Source organism: Hakea prostrata, chromosome 5 (genome assembly GCF_041222555.1).
Source record: "Hakea prostrata isolate BN-2017 chromosome 5, UWA_Hpros_2, whole genome shotgun sequence".
In the NCBI taxonomy this organism is placed as follows: Eukaryota; Viridiplantae; Streptophyta; class Magnoliopsida; order Proteales; family Proteaceae; genus Hakea; species Hakea prostrata.
The window spans coordinates 45,846,661-45,862,251 of record NC_142604.1 but is presented as its reverse complement, the minus strand read 5'-3'; the positions used below and the strand labels follow the sequence as shown (position 1 = coordinate 45,862,251).

General features: G+C 39.4%; 1 protein-coding gene and 1 pseudogene across 1 annotated transcript in view; one reads left to right on the top strand and one right to left on the bottom strand.

The window, feature by feature from the left end:
• Positions 1–14,394, top strand: part of LOC149016120 (mitogen-activated protein kinase kinase kinase 1-like) — a 60,459-nt gene extending 46,065 nt beyond the window's left edge. Inside the window, exons 8-9 of the mRNA XM_089157245.1 lie at positions 11,729–11,975; positions 12,896–14,394. Of these exons, the coding sequence (XP_089013371.1) occupies positions 11,729–11,944 (216 nt within the window). The 3' untranslated portion in view covers positions 11,945–11,975; positions 12,896–14,394. The remainder of the gene's footprint in view (positions 1–11,728; positions 11,976–12,895) is intronic.
• On the bottom strand, positions 14,229–15,257 carry LOC149016119 (cytosolic sulfotransferase 5 pseudogene; annotated as a pseudogene).
• Between the last annotated feature and the right edge of the window lie 334 nt (positions 15,258–15,591).

Genomic DNA, 15,591 nt, shown 5'->3' with positions numbered 1-15,591 from the left:
GTACTCATAGGTGAAGAATCCCAATGGTTAGATTTCCTTAATATTTTTTCAATATAGTTAAATTGTGTTAACATTAAAGTATCCCCATTTCTAGCTATTTTAATGCTCAAAATGACATCAGCTTCACCTATATATTTCGTATCAAAACTAGTATATAAATACTTTTTAGTAATTTCTATTTGTTATAAATTAGCACCAAATATAAGCATGCATCAACATATAAACATATTATCGCACATTTTCCTTCAGAAAACTTGCTACACACTTACTTATCTGACTTGTGAATTTTAAAACCATTTGACTAACCAACTCTATCAAACTTCTCATGCCACTATTTTGGTGCTTGTTTAAGTTCATATAAGGACTTCACCAACTTGCAAACTTTATGCTCTTGTCCTTTCATGATAAATCCTTCAAGTTATTGCATATAAATTTCTTCATCCAATTCACCATTTAGAGATGTTGTTTTAACATCCATTCGGTGAACGACAAATTTGTATATGGAAATCAATGCAATTAACACCCTAATAGTAGTAATCCTAGCTACTAAAGCATAAGTATCAAAATAGTCTATCCTTTCATTTTGTGTGAAACCTTTTGCCACTAACCTTGCTTTGAACTTATCAATGGTCATATCAACCTTCAATTTTCGTGAAGATCCATTTACGCCCTATGGTTTTAAAACTAGGGGGTAAATCAACCAATTTTCTTGTATTTTTTCCTATGATGGAATGCATTTGATCATTGATGGCCTCTTTCCAAAAGTAGCGTCCTCAGACTTCATAGCTTCCTCATATGTTTTAGGGTTTGTCTCTACATTCAAAGCAAGTAAAGTTTGTCTACTTTGGTTTTCTCTAATACCTTCAACTAAGTACATAAAGAAATCTAAGCCAAAGGTCTTTTCAGTCCTTTTCCTTATGCTCTTTCCAGGTTTTGCACTAGATGTTTGAGCTTCTTCATTAATGTCTCTTTGCAACTATGGAATCTGTGGTTCTAGGAATGGAAGGAAACTTTGTTTTATAAAAAATGGCATCTCTTGACTCAATAATTGTATTTAACTCTACTTAGTCATTAGTTACAACAACCATGAACCTCTATGCCTTGCTATGGAAAGCATATCCTAGGAAGATGCACTCAACACCTCTCTCTCCTGGTTTCTTTCTTTTCAGTTCTAGAACTCACAATGGCTCTTCAGCCCTAGACCCTAAGGTATGCCATGTTTGGTTTTTGTTTCTTCCAAGTTTCGTATGGGACCTTAGAGCTCTATTTGAAAGGAACTCTATTTAAAATATGGCAAGCTTTCAGTAATGCTTCACCCGGAAAACTACTACTTAAACCAGAGTTAGACAGCACGATGTTCACTATTTGCATCAAAGTCCTATTTTTCTTTCTGCCTCCCCATTTTGTTGTGGTGAATAAGGTGCAGTATTTAGGGTCATAGTATTCATGCCCCCTTTATAACTTCTCATTATTTAATAGTTGTCTCACACAAATTTTCAGGTTCACTTTTGAAAATTTTAAAAAACTTCAAAACTTCATCTTTGGCATTTGACAGATAGACATAATAGAACTTAGAATAGTCATCAATAAAGGTTATGGAATATTTTTTCCTCCTATGGTTGGTGTACTATGAAGGTCATTAATATGGAGAAAATATGATCGAACCGGGTTCATACTTGGTTTGATCCTCGACCCCGGTCGAGACAGAAGGAATCGACTCGCTCCCGAGCGAACCGGATCCGTAAGATGGCTTGCTGAGGAAGAAAACTTATTCAGCTACAAGCACGCCCTAATCCGACTTATGGATTAGGTTAATTACCCTAATGATGGCAGACTCAAATTGATGGCTGTTGCTAATCATTATCGAAGGGATAATCATCGCATAACGTGGAGGTTATCTCAGGAGTCCTCTACTAGTCCAAACTAGTAGAAGTCTATCGCTCAACGGATCTAACTGTTAAGATCCAACGACTACCCGATGAAGGCTCAAGTGCATCCAATGAAGGAGATTCGAAGGTACACTCTATATAAACCTCATTGCCATACGAGGTGAGGGACTTAGATTCATATACAGACTGGTAGACGTAAACTATCAGAGGCTTACGATCTAGATCACTTTCCCAGTTCTTCATTCCTTAGCTCTGTGCTTCTAGCAGAGCCATTTGTGATTAAGTTCATCAACTGACTTAGCCTTCGGAGGTGGACTCCCGACCCCCACGGTCGGGCCACGTCTGACGCTTTCGTTTTGCAGGTCATCACGAGGAGATCTAAGGGCTGAGCAGATTTTGGACGCATCAGTCATAAACATCATTATACACCAAATCCAAAATATTTGAAGCCCTATCCACTTTAGGAACGAGCTTCCTAGTTATTTTAGTCAGCGTGCATGTCTTACATTTATCAATATCATGGTTAATATTAGGAATCAATACATACTTAACCATATCATTCATTTTATGAAACTTCACATGTCCTAATCTATTATGCCACAGAGAAAAGGAGCCAATCATATAAGCAAAACTACTTACTTTATTCAGAGAAACAGGAGCTACATTTAGTTTGAACATTCCCTGATATAGATACCCTTCTCCCACAAAGAAACCACCCTTAGTCAGAATAAACTTATCTGACTCAAATACAAGTTTGAACACAAACTTATTTAAAAGACTCAAAGAGATAAGATTCTTCCTAACTTTTGGAACATGATAAACATTAGTTAGAGTAAGTGTTTTTCTAGAAGTAAATTTCAGATGCACTTTTCCTTTGCCCTTCACTGCAGCAGTAGAAGCATTTCTCATGTATAAAAAGCTTCCATCCTCTTTTGGCTTATAGTAAAAAAACAGGCTTCTATAATTACAGACATGTCTAGTAGCACCTGAATCAACTCACTAGTATGAATTAGATCTAAGGAGATTGGATTTTGAAATCATTGCTACAAGATTCTCCTTTTGATTATCCTTGTTATCAGATTTCTTCTTTGGAAAGCAACATTCTTTCTTAAGGTGACCCATCTTTCCACAATGATAGCAAGGTCCCTTCTTTTTAGGCATAAATTTCTGTCTCCTGTTTGAGTCAATGTTTGAGTTCCCCTTTTTCTTCTTTTTAGCCTTGTCAGAATTCTTCTTCTCTTTTGGGTCTTTGCCTTCATCGATGATCATAACCTTTGAAACATTTATACCCTCACGGGTCCTATACTCTTCTTCAATCTGCATGTTAGTTTCTAATTTTGCAAGAGTGACATCCTCCTTTTTGTGTTTCAGACTCTTCCTATAGTCTTTCCACGAGAGAAGCAATTTATCTATTATAGCTGAGAAGATAATGCTCTCTTCCATAGTCATATTATACTGGAAAAATTGGTTAACTATCTGTTTGATCTCATAAAATTGCTCCAATACTTTTCTAGTGCCAGCCATAGTATAGCAGAAGAACTTACTTGCTAAGAACTTCTTACTAGTTGCATCTTCTATGAGATAAGTGTTATGCAGAGCATCTCAAATGTCCTTCGTAGACGGCTTTTCATGGTGCATGTCAAAGAGGGCGTCAAACAGAGAGTTACAGATGTGACCTTTGCAACAATAATCATCCTGCTCCCATTTTTGTTGGATCCTTGCTTCTGCGAGGGTTTCATCCTCTTCTTCTGGTTGGGTTGTCGTCAATATGTACACCACATTCAATTGACTCAAAAGGAAGTGCTACTTCTTCTGTCAATGCTTGAGGTTGCTACCATCAAAATGTTGTAATTTGATTATGTCCGTAGCAAGTTGCTTGAGTGATTATGCCATTTCGTGAAGAATATAGTCTTAAGATTGTTACAAAAGAATGCTCGAAACAACACAAAGGAAAATTGACATTGGCACTTTCAAGCGTGTCACAACATTGCTTTCCTTAAGACTATATTCGCCCTCACCACTGTGTGCAATTAGGTTACAACAAATAGTCTCCCAAGATGCAAGAATGCCCAACAAAAATGTTGATATCAAAATTTGCTATGCATTCACGAACCTGAACACAGAGTATTTATAGAGAAATATCAGCTCATTTTTTGAATCAAGGGGTACCTTTGTACCTATTCTATAAGTTAATGACTTTATACAGGTAGGTACCTCCTTGTATAGGTACATACATACATGGTCAATTTTGAGCTGTCGAATCGTTCAACCTCGCGATTTGATGGTTCAGATTGATTAGATGTATTGATGAAGATATACCTTTATAACGGGTAGATTATTGATGTTAATCTAACTGTTGGATCTTTGTGGATTATGATGGGTCAACCTCCACGAACTTTGACTGACCGTTGATCAAAACAAACGATCTAGATCAAATCTTGCTCTAAGCGATGCAAGCGTGCAAAGTGCTAAGTGCGTGCACCTAAAAAGCTCACTGACCACATTGTGCGTGCGCAAGACGGTTAACCGTCCTCACTCATACACCGCACCCACACAATAGCGTGCCCTCTTATCATAGATTCATAAAGTGAGATTAATAGGAAGTACCTATTAATTAACTTGGATTCCGACTCCTCGGTATCTGATGTGGGACTAAATGTAAATATTTTCTTTATATATAAATAAAAGGCACTTCATTTAATGAATTCCAAAACCCAAGAAATATGTATATCCATTATATTTAAAATATTACAACACCATATAAGATAGGGATAACAACAAGCACATAAAAAAGTATAATAGGGAAAGAGATGTACAACAGAAAAGTAATCAAAGTTAGAGTCATTTTTTCGTGGGTGGCATGACATGTGATCTAGAAACAACAAGAAGTATGGTTGGCAAGGCGACAAGGCGAGGCGATAGAGGGCAATGTAAACCAATGCGACACCAAGCAAGGCGACAAGGTGTCACCTTGACCCAAAAATAAGCAAAGACTCCTAGGCGGCCGCCTACTGCGCCTAGGCAGATGCTTTGACGACCATGGCAACAAGAAAACCGGAACATGAGAGTTGAGGTGTACACAAGTGCACTATCCTTAAGGTGTTTGAACACCCCCTATTGGGGGGGGGGGTTAACCTTGTGTCCTCACCTTCAACATACAACTCACTATGTTCTAAAGACTAGTACTCCAACATAACACTACTCACACAAGAAATCCTATACAACAACCGGGAAGGAACGAAAACAAAAATGAAAATTTTAGTTTAAAGAACATGAACGAATAAAACAATGAACAAGACATTTGTGCTTGCAAGGAACCAATCCCACCTCTTGGGTGAATCTGTATAGACACTAGGTTTTGTCTGTCCATGAAGAGATGTATGGATTTGGAAAAGAGGTGTCAAATCATAAACCAACTACTAATAAAAATTTGAGCTGGCCTTTGACTCGCACCTGCACTTGGACTGGACTGGACTGGACCATTCACATGGACCTTGTTTAGTCCATACTCACCTCCTTTCCAGCAACATCCCACTTAGGAGTTGATAAGACCCTAAATTGTCTCTGTGATCTCTGGCAACCACATGCTGCCTCTTTGGTAATTCCCGCCGTTAATTCCCCTCTCACCGATGTAATATCACACTGGAATTGCATAATGGAATTGAACAAGCAAAGAAAGAACATGCAATTGCAATTGAATTTCTCTGTCAAATTGTAGAAATCCCTTACAAAAACTCTACAGCTACTACTGTCACTCTACAAGTGAACTCACCCCAGTCCATTCACTGCAAGCCAAGCTTGCCCAAAACTGGACTCATTCCCCCCTTTTCCCTTTACAAACTCGTGTTGTATAGTGCCCCCCCCCCCCGCCAAAAAAAAAAAAAAAAAAAAAAAAAAAGAAAATAGAAAATAGAAAAAGAAAAAGAAAGAAAGAAAGACCCAACGGACTCCCTTCCCATGTGAACCTCCCACGTGGGTTATTTGGATAACCAAAACTATCCCTGCCCCTACACCTTCACATGGTGCCTTAACAATACTCCCCTCCTAAAGTTTCACCTTTTCCCTCAAGGTGAACACGAGCCTCCATCAAAGGACAATGTCACTGCACCACACCTGTTGCCTGCCACTGTTGCAATAACGTCTTCCCCTCATGTACAGTCAGAATCTTAAGTTGCTTGTAGGGACACTGATGGGTCTTGGAATAAGGCACATCACAATGGAAACACAGGCCCTTGTCCATCTTCGACTTAATTTCCTCCGACGACAACAACCGTGAGCGTTGATTTTGCCTATTAGAAGCTGCCATTGCCTGAGAAGCAGTTGGGGAAGACGAAGGGACTAATTGATGCACGAATAGGCTGCATTTGACTGGCCCAGTGACCCAGCTCCAATTAAGTTCATTGCTGCTGTATTGGGTTCGGCCCACTTGAAATTACAGAACTTAAATTGAAAAAGCATTGGGCTACAGTAGGACTAGGCATACTTGGGCTGGTGGTTGCTGGATTCCCTTGGCCCATGCCAGATCCATCTCGTTGGTGCGAACGGGTGGATCTCGAACCGTAACTCCTTCATCAACCCAGACATAAAATCCCCGCATAACCGCTACTCATCCTTGGCTCTGGCAGTCATAGTGAGACTCTCAAACTGCCCCCGTATTCCACGATGTAACCTCCCCTGCTGGAGGCTGATCATGAGGTCTTGTGGTGATTTGGATTGTGGCAAACAGAAACTTGTGCATCATTGCATCCTTCAAATCAGTCATAGAACTCAGAGGCTGTTGTAGTTCTCTAAACCAAAGCCACGATAACGCTGCTTCCTCAAATCACAGCTCCATTGCCTTCATCCTTTCTTCTCTGTAAGTTTGGGCAGCGCAAAATACCTCTCGGCCCTTGCTGTCCATCCAATTGGATATTCACCAAAGACTATGGGCATTTCAAGATACCGAGGGAAATTTTCCCTTTGATATTCGGTCTCCTGTCAAAGTGATTTGCCTCTGCCTTCCATCTGCAGATTGTTGCCCGACGAAGCTTGGGGAGCCATTGCCGTCCTTTCTTCTGTTATGTCCACCGGTGAGTTAAGATCAATAGCTTTACTGCATTGCAGGTAAGTCTTAATTTCTTCCATGAATGCTCCATTGATCTGTTCTTTTTTCTCCCTCAGATGAACCATCGATTCCAGCCTGGAATCAGGGGCGGACATCAGTCCTTGCATCCCTTTTATGGCGGTCTCCAACTGTTGTATTATTTTTAATATAATAAAATATGTTTCATTTTATTGGATCTGTAAGTGCGGAAAACTTTCCTTTATTTATTTTAGGAAAGTGTATTATTATATAGTCCCACATTGGAAACCGAGGTGTCGGAATCCAGGTTAATTAATAGGTACCACCTATTAACTTTAACTTATAATAATGAGACACGCCAGTGTGTGTGCAGTGTATGAGTGAGGACGGTATACCGTCCGAGCGCGCACGCGCACGCGCGGCGTGGGCTGTGGGCGTTTGTGGCGCACACACTTAGCACTTTGCACGCTTGCATCGCTTCGAGCGAGATCAGATCTAAACCGTGTGTTATGATCAACGATAGATCTAGGGCGATGGAAGTAGATCCATAAATATTGTTTTGATGGTTCAATATGGACCGTTAGATCGTGCGGCCGAACGATCCGACGGCTCATATCTGAACGTCAGCGTTCGTATCCCTACAGAGAGGTGCACCCATACGAACAGAGTCATGAACTGTTTAGTAGAGGCACCTCAATGCCTATATATATGTCTAGCTTCACAACAGAGGTACAAGAGAGAAAATCCCGAAGTCTTCTCAGTTCTTGAGTTTTGCGAGTGCTTAGCAAAACTCAAGAGATTCAACTCGAAGTTGGGCTTCTTTGTATCCTGGGAGATGGTTCGCAATACCTCATAGCACCTTGATGTGAGGGCGAATTACGTTTTAAGGAAAGCGACGTTGTAACGCGCCTAGAAGTTCCAGCTTAAACACTGTGATCCTTTTTCAATTTTCTTTAACAATCTTAAAATATAATTCCTTGTTTGAGATGGCACAGTCACTGAAGCAACTTGCGATGGATATCATCAAGTTGGATCGTTTTGATGGAACTAACTTCAAGCGCTGGCAAGAAGAAGATGCATTTCTGTTGAGTCAATTAAGTGTGGTGTATGTACTGACGACACCCAAACCAGAAGAGAAGGAGAATGAAATGGTCGCAGAAACGCGAAACAGGCTGAAGTGGGAGACTGATGACTACTGTTGCAAAGGTCATATTTGCAATTCACTGTCTTGACACTCTGTTTAGTAAGGCAGTTGATAGTTGATGGAGTAATTACCATCGATTTTGTAAGATCAAGTCAAAATTTGGCAGATCCATTGACAAAAGGTCTTACAAGGGATTTGGTCAAAAATACTGCAAGAGGGATGGGTCTTAAGCCCATTTCCTAAGATCACCAACAGAGGAAACTCGTCTCAATACTTGAGATATCAAATTTGAGTTCAATGAGTAAAGTACTCTGTATGGAGTGGTCTACAAGCACTAATAATATACCATCCCATAAAGGAGTGCTTGATTCCTGTAATGTAGATGGAGGATGAGCTATATGCTCTTAATAGATCTATAACAGTTCTTGTTGAGGTGTTTATTACAGGACACTTCTGATAGATCTACCTAAGTGAGTGCATGAAGTGAGGGCCGCTTCTGTTGAGTTTGGGCTTAGACTCTAAGGCACTCATGATACCGGGATAGAGACACATGGCCTTATCAGTGTCTGTTTTTGGAGAGTATTCAGAGAAGAATTCAAGTGTGTGAGATACGTCCAGCTTGTCATCATAGAATTATCAGTTCAAAGACTTGTCTACTGTATACTTCTGATTAGCTTTGATGGATTTCACTAAGTGGAGGTTCAAGTCTAAGTACACCTACCATTTAAGCATTTGGTTCCCAGTTGTTGTTGTGTATTTATTTTCATTATATTGAAAATAGTGGGGGAATGTTGTATTATTTTTAATATAATAAAATATGTTTCATTTTATTGGATCTGTAAGTGCGGAAAACTTTCCTTTATTTATTTTAGGAAAGTGTATTATTATATAGTCCCACATTGGAAACCGAGGTGTCGGAATCCAGGTTAATTAATAGGTACCACCTATTAACTTTAACTTATAATAATGAGACACGCCAGTGTGTGTGCAGTGTATGAGTGAGGACGGTATACCGTCCAAGCGCGCACGCGCACGCGCGGCGTGGGCGTTTGTGGCGCACGCACTTAGCACTTTGCACGCTTGCATTGCTTCGAGCGAGATCAGATCTAAACCGTGTGTTATGATCAACGGTAGATCTAGGGCGATGGAAGTAGATCCATAAATATTGTTTTGATGGTTCAATATGGACCGTTAGATCGTGCGGCCGAACGATCCGACGGCTCATATCTGAACGTCAGCATTCGTATCCCTACAGAGAGGTGTACCCATACGAACAGAGTCATGAACTGTTCAGTAGAGGCACCTCAATGCCTATATATACGTCTAGCTTCACAACAGCAGTACAAGAGAGAAAATCCCGAAGTCTTCTCTGTTCTTGAGTTTTGCGAGTGCTTAGCAAAACTCAAGAGATTCAACTCGAAGTTGGGCTTCTTTGTATCCTGGGAGACGGTTCGCAATACCTCATAGCACCTTGATGTGAGGGCGAATTACGTTTTAAGGAAAGCGACGTTGTAACGCGCCTAGAAGTTCCAGCTCAAACACTGTGATCCTTTTTCAATTTTCTTTAACACCAACTCGTCAATTCTGCTCTCCATTCTTCCCTTTTTCCATTCCCTGGGATCAGAACTGCTCTGATACCATGTTGATAAGACCCTGAATCATCCTTGTGATCTCCAGCAACCACCTGCTGCCCCTTCGTAATTGCCACCATTAATTCCCCTCTCACCGATGTAATTCCACACTCGAATTTCAGAATAGAATTGAACAAGCAATGGCAATTGAATTTCTCTATCAAACTGTAAAACTCCCTTTCGAAAACTCTACTGCTGCTACTGTCACTCTACAGTGAACTCACCCCAGTCCAGTCACTGCAAGCCAAGCTTGCCCCCCAAAACTGAACTCATTCCCCCCCCCCCCCCGGGGGGGTTTTCTTTTCCCTTTACAAACTCCCAATATTCAGCCCCCAAAGGCCAAACGAACTCCCTTTCCACGTGATCCTCCCCTGTGAGTTATTTTGATAACCTAAAGTACCCCCGCCCCTACACCTTCACATGGTGTCCGAACAGGGGCAATTAATACTTATATACAAGTATGGGACTAAATTAAATAAGGTAAGTTAAAATACCTTTTATACATAGGTTTGCCAAAAAAAATTTCTGGAAAATTTATTACGTGGGAGATAGGGTTCTTCTACTTTTAGAAACTTACAAACCAATATTTTGAAAACAAAATCTAACAGTTTAGCTTTGCCGCCAAGTCCTACTCCAATGTTGGACTTATTTTTTGAAGAATGTGCTAGTGCAGTCATGTTCAAATGGATTGAAATATGCTACGTGCCAGGTTTCAGCCCCCATCCCCCATAAAAAACCTCCCCTAGATGCCCAAAAGAAAAAGCGACAACTCCTTGTGATTTTGCCAGGATCTCACCCCAATTCAGTTTTCTGAGGTAGCGAGTTGGGCCTCAAGTTCGAGTTCTTGATGTATGCTTATCAAGCAAATTGAAGTTCTCTATTAATTTATTAAATTGCATACACTGTATATTCTTGCTCCAATGTGATTGGTCTAAAATTGCTTCATTATGAATAATTGGTTTCTTACCCGCCAGTGGAACCTCGATGCATTTTTTACATGAGTTGACTCAGCCCAATTCATGAAAACCCAAGAGGGGATCCCAGTTGACTCAGTTAACCCTTTCCACCTGTATGTGGCTGTATTTTCAGTATTTTTCTTTTTCTTTCAATTTCCTTTTCAAGCTTCAAACACATCTGTTACATGATTACATGATTACATTTGTTTGAGCCTTATTGATCTCTTTTATCTTTGTACATTTTAATTGGAGATTTAAAGGTTGCAAGTGCTAGATATTCATCTATTTTTTCTTAATTCTGGGCAAGTGGGGTCTGGATTTGATTTGATATATAATGGTAAAAATGAGAAAAAGGAAAAAAATTGATTGATTAGATTAGTGTTAGCTTGGTTTTGGGATCCGAAACATAATATATGGAACTCTGGGAGCATTATCTGTAATTTCTTGATCAAAGTTTTCCACAATAATGCTATCCGTAGATCAAATTATTCCTTACTGGATTTCACATGATTCTTGACTGTTCCATTGTGTGTGCTTTGGACAGAAATTTGTATAAACTGTGTTCTTAATTATTTAGCTATTCTATTACCCACAAAAAAGAAAAGAAAATAAAAGAAATATTTAACTATTCTTTCTGCTTTTGATGCTAAGTATGAGCCCCATTATGTTAAATGTGTAATCAATAATATACCAATTGAAAGATTGGACCTTTCAGCGTTCAAATCTATTGAGGTTATGTTTCTGTTTTTTCATAAATATCTGTGACTCAAGATGGTTACTGCTCAAACTAGTTTTCTGACTCTCAATTTTCATTATTGCCATCTTTTTTATTTTATTCTTCTGTGTACACCATCACTTAAATTGCTGTATGCATAGCTATATACGACTATTACAAGAAATAAACCCATTTCTGTGTTTTCTTTCCAATAATTTACTGAATATCTTGCCTCACTGTTCGTCCATATATTATACAGACGTGGTTGTTACAACTTACAAGTATCAGTTTTGTTAGGAGATTTACCCTCTTTATCTCCTTGGCTTGGCAGATGCAAGCAGTATTTAGGATTGGCCAGGGAATACTACCTACGATTCCTGATGACCTATCAAGAGATGCTCGGGATTTCATCTCCCAATGCTTGCAGGTTAACCCAGAAAACCGGCCAAGTGCTGTTCAGCTCTTGAACAATCCATTTGTGCAGCCCCCACTGCCGGGTTCATTAGTCTCAGGATCTCCTTCACATCATAACAGTGGACGGTCTTAAAGTTTGTCTTGCATCAATTTCAAAATATGAGGTAATATTTTTTCTAATATTCCAAGAATTGAAAAATTAGAGTTGCTGCCATCTGCAGAACCTATTTATACACTTGAAGTTCCCATGTTGAGTTATGGGATGCATGGCTTTTGATACCCCTTGGATACCTTAGGCTGTGAAATCCCTCATGGATACTCTGTAGGTATACAGTGTGTTATCCAGATGGGACTGAGGTTTGACTTCTTAGTGTGATTTGTCCATCTGACAGAGGATCCCGCACATCTTATTAGGCAGCTTCAGCTACAAACAAGTGATGCTAATGATGTATGATGTAAAGTCAGTTTTAACTTTTTAAAAATGTATGCCACTATTTGTCACACTGAAATGGGATCCTTGTTTTGTAACTTACAGAATGTTAGATATACTTTTGAGGGGAAGTGTTTACCCTGGGGTGGCACATCGTGCCTGCATGTTGAAAAAGGGGGGGGGGGTACTGAAGGCGCGTGTGGAAGCATTGATACAGGTGGTATTTTGGCCTTTTGTGTTGGTGGAACAGTCATTTCAATGCCCCTCTGTGCTTTCACTCAGTGCATATGCTCCTTTCTCTCAACCTCTGGGCCCCTCGCTTTGCAATAAAATTATTTGCCTCCACTTATTAACCATTATTTTAGTTAGTTTCTAGTTAAATTTGACCATTAAGATGATTATGCTGGGCTTTCTTACTTGGACCATGGTACATAGCCAATTGTGTTAAGATGCCAGTGTTAATGAGTGCTTATATTGTTCGTGCTACTCGAGGTAGAATGGTAATTTGCTGCTTCATTTTCATCTGTCATTGCAGCTGTAGAACAGATTCTACCTTTCACATTTCTTTCTGCCACTTCTGTAAATATCTTTTAATTTAATGGTCTATTGCTGGATTTGCATAGTTTTAACTTTTCTTACATGTCTTATATATAGTCAACTGGGTGATCACGCTGCTGAAAGCCTTAATCCCTCCATGCAGCACACCAAGGTTCATTTCAACTGTGAACTCGAGCCCCAGAAAGTCATGCATTTGTCTGTATATTCCATTTTCCCTAGATGATAGAATTTCTTCATTGTAGAATGATCTGTATTTTCATAGTCCCTTTCATTTTTTCTTGGTGGGACATTGATTTCTTAGATTGTTTAGCATGCAATCCTTTTCTCCCAGCAGATGAGTGGGGAAAAGGGAAATTTTTGTTTTTATTTTCCACCTGTAAAATTGAATATTAGGCTGTATATTTCCCAAGTGTATCAAATGTAATTATCTTTCTCCATGTATCTTCAAATAGTCTCATATATTGAAAGTTTTGTTGGTTTTGCTTTTGAATGTTTCATGTGTTATGTTCGCTATATATGACATAAAGCAAAACTATATTCATTGGATTATTCTTGTAGGAGTAAGGTAACAGATAAATTAAAAAATAGGTTTGGGGTTATATGGTGATGCTCAAATACAATCTCTCCTTGGGGTTATCTTGAATCTAATATATATTCCAGAGAATGGAAGACCAGCAGCTCAGATCCAAGAGGATGGGTCTCTAGTTAGAAGAATGAAGTCATGGTTGCATGGCTATTTCAGATAGTTGGAACTGAACACCTTACTTCAAGAATGTTTGTCATGTGAGTTCAGTTTATGGAGCAAGCAGAAGTAGCAGCCTCTGAATGAGTAGTTTATTACTGTCTGCTTGGATGGAGGGATTCGATCGCCTGCCTGGTGAGTACAGTGATAAATGTGGAAATTTATGCATCAATTGTGAATGTATTGTATATTGAAGCAGTTTCTCAGCAAAAATTGCTGGGACAAGACTGCGTGGGAAAATTGCCCCTGAAGTCTTCTTGTGCAGAAGTCCTTGGCACTCCTTTAATTGTGAATGTATTCATGTCTTATTTTGCATGTTAAAGCTGTACAATCAACATGCTATAAGCATCAATAGATGCAAGGCAACAGAAACCCAGTTTTTTCAATTGAGAAAGAAGTTTCTGCAATTTCCAGATCATTCAAATGTAGTAGTTGCTACGAATTGGTACCACTTATAAGTGAAATGCTTGAATGACTAGAGCTTATAAACCAGAGCAGAATACAAGATGCCCCAACCTTCAAAACCAACACATTTATTTACTTCAGACTTCAGTATACTAATATTTGAGTGACTGAATGAGGCATTCCATAACCTAAAACTAAATTCACACAAGAAATACAGAAAGTGGAAACATGGATGGTGAAATGATCAATCTGCAATGGGTGGACCAAGGTGCAGAGTAATTTTTAGAGTGTTAAGCCTGAACCTTGAAATTTCTGTTTTGTGATGCAATCGAGCTGCTGCTGCATCTCAGATGTCAGGTAACTCGATGAATCACCAACCTTACCTTGCCTGAAGTAAGCCTCATATGTAACCCCAATATGATTTGTTGCAGTCTTATTCACTGCTAAATTGCTCAAATTCTGGAAACTACATAGTTTTATTATTTGGTCAATCACCCCTTCCTTCTCCTCCATTGATGAGAAAGGGCAGCCCATAAACTCTGCCATTCTTTTCAAGTGAAGAGCTGGTTCCACCTGCATCTCTTCATACTTGAGGAAAAGCACATTTTGAGGCCTTTCTAAACCTGCTCTCCAGTAACCCAACACATGATCCCAAAATGGTTCAAATCCTGATGTCCCTTTGCAGAAACGCTCAAAGGTTTCTTCCAATGTTACAAACCCACTGTTTTTTTGCCACAATTTGTTAGTAAAATGCCAAAGTGACACTAATGTATCATTAGTGTTCCTGCAAATATAAACTACCCAGCAACCGGAATCCATTACCGACTGCGGAAGTGATGTGTAAGGCATGTGGGTAGCAAGTTAATCTAGGTGACAAAAGGATGTCGAGGTTAGGAAACCGGCTGCCATTAACATTGCATTGTCATTGTATAACCTTGTTTCCAATGTTGGGATAAGATCATGAGAGTTGAATTTGCTCAAAGGGTGCTGGTGATCTGAAGGAGGATAGGATATACGATTCACTATGGCAAATGCTAGTGATTTTAACCAAGTTGTTCCAGATTTGGGGTAAGAGGCAATAAGAATGTCACTAGGACATGCTTTGAACTGATCTTGCACTGCCAATGGTCCAACACTACCAACAATTTCTGGACCATATCAGAAGCCTTGATATTGGAACATGGGTTTACTACCTGAAGAACGTTTTACTGTGGGGAAGGGTTGCAGCAGCTTCTCTGAGTCTCCTGTAGATTCTATCATCTTCTTCTCCTTAGGAACGAAACATCTTTTGTAAGAAATATCGTCAGCCATGAACACCAAACGAAAGAACAAAGCAAATTGGTCGTTGCTAGCTCCAAACTCTTGCTTCTGTGCTGGTGAGAAACGATGGGTAAGTGATTACTGTAAATACTGGAATTAATTTAGCACCTGCTTCATCCAAGTTTCTGACAGCCCAATTATAAAAAAAATCATACGTCGTGAATTTATTTCGATTCAAGTTAGTGTTGTCAGTGATTTAGCTTTGATTTATAACTTTGCATTGCTGTAATTTGTTACTTTCTCGGTGTCTTTGAATCTTGTTACTATGGGATGGGGACTAAATTACTTTCAAGTAGTTTTTTCTGCTTTCAAAAACGTTTTGCTT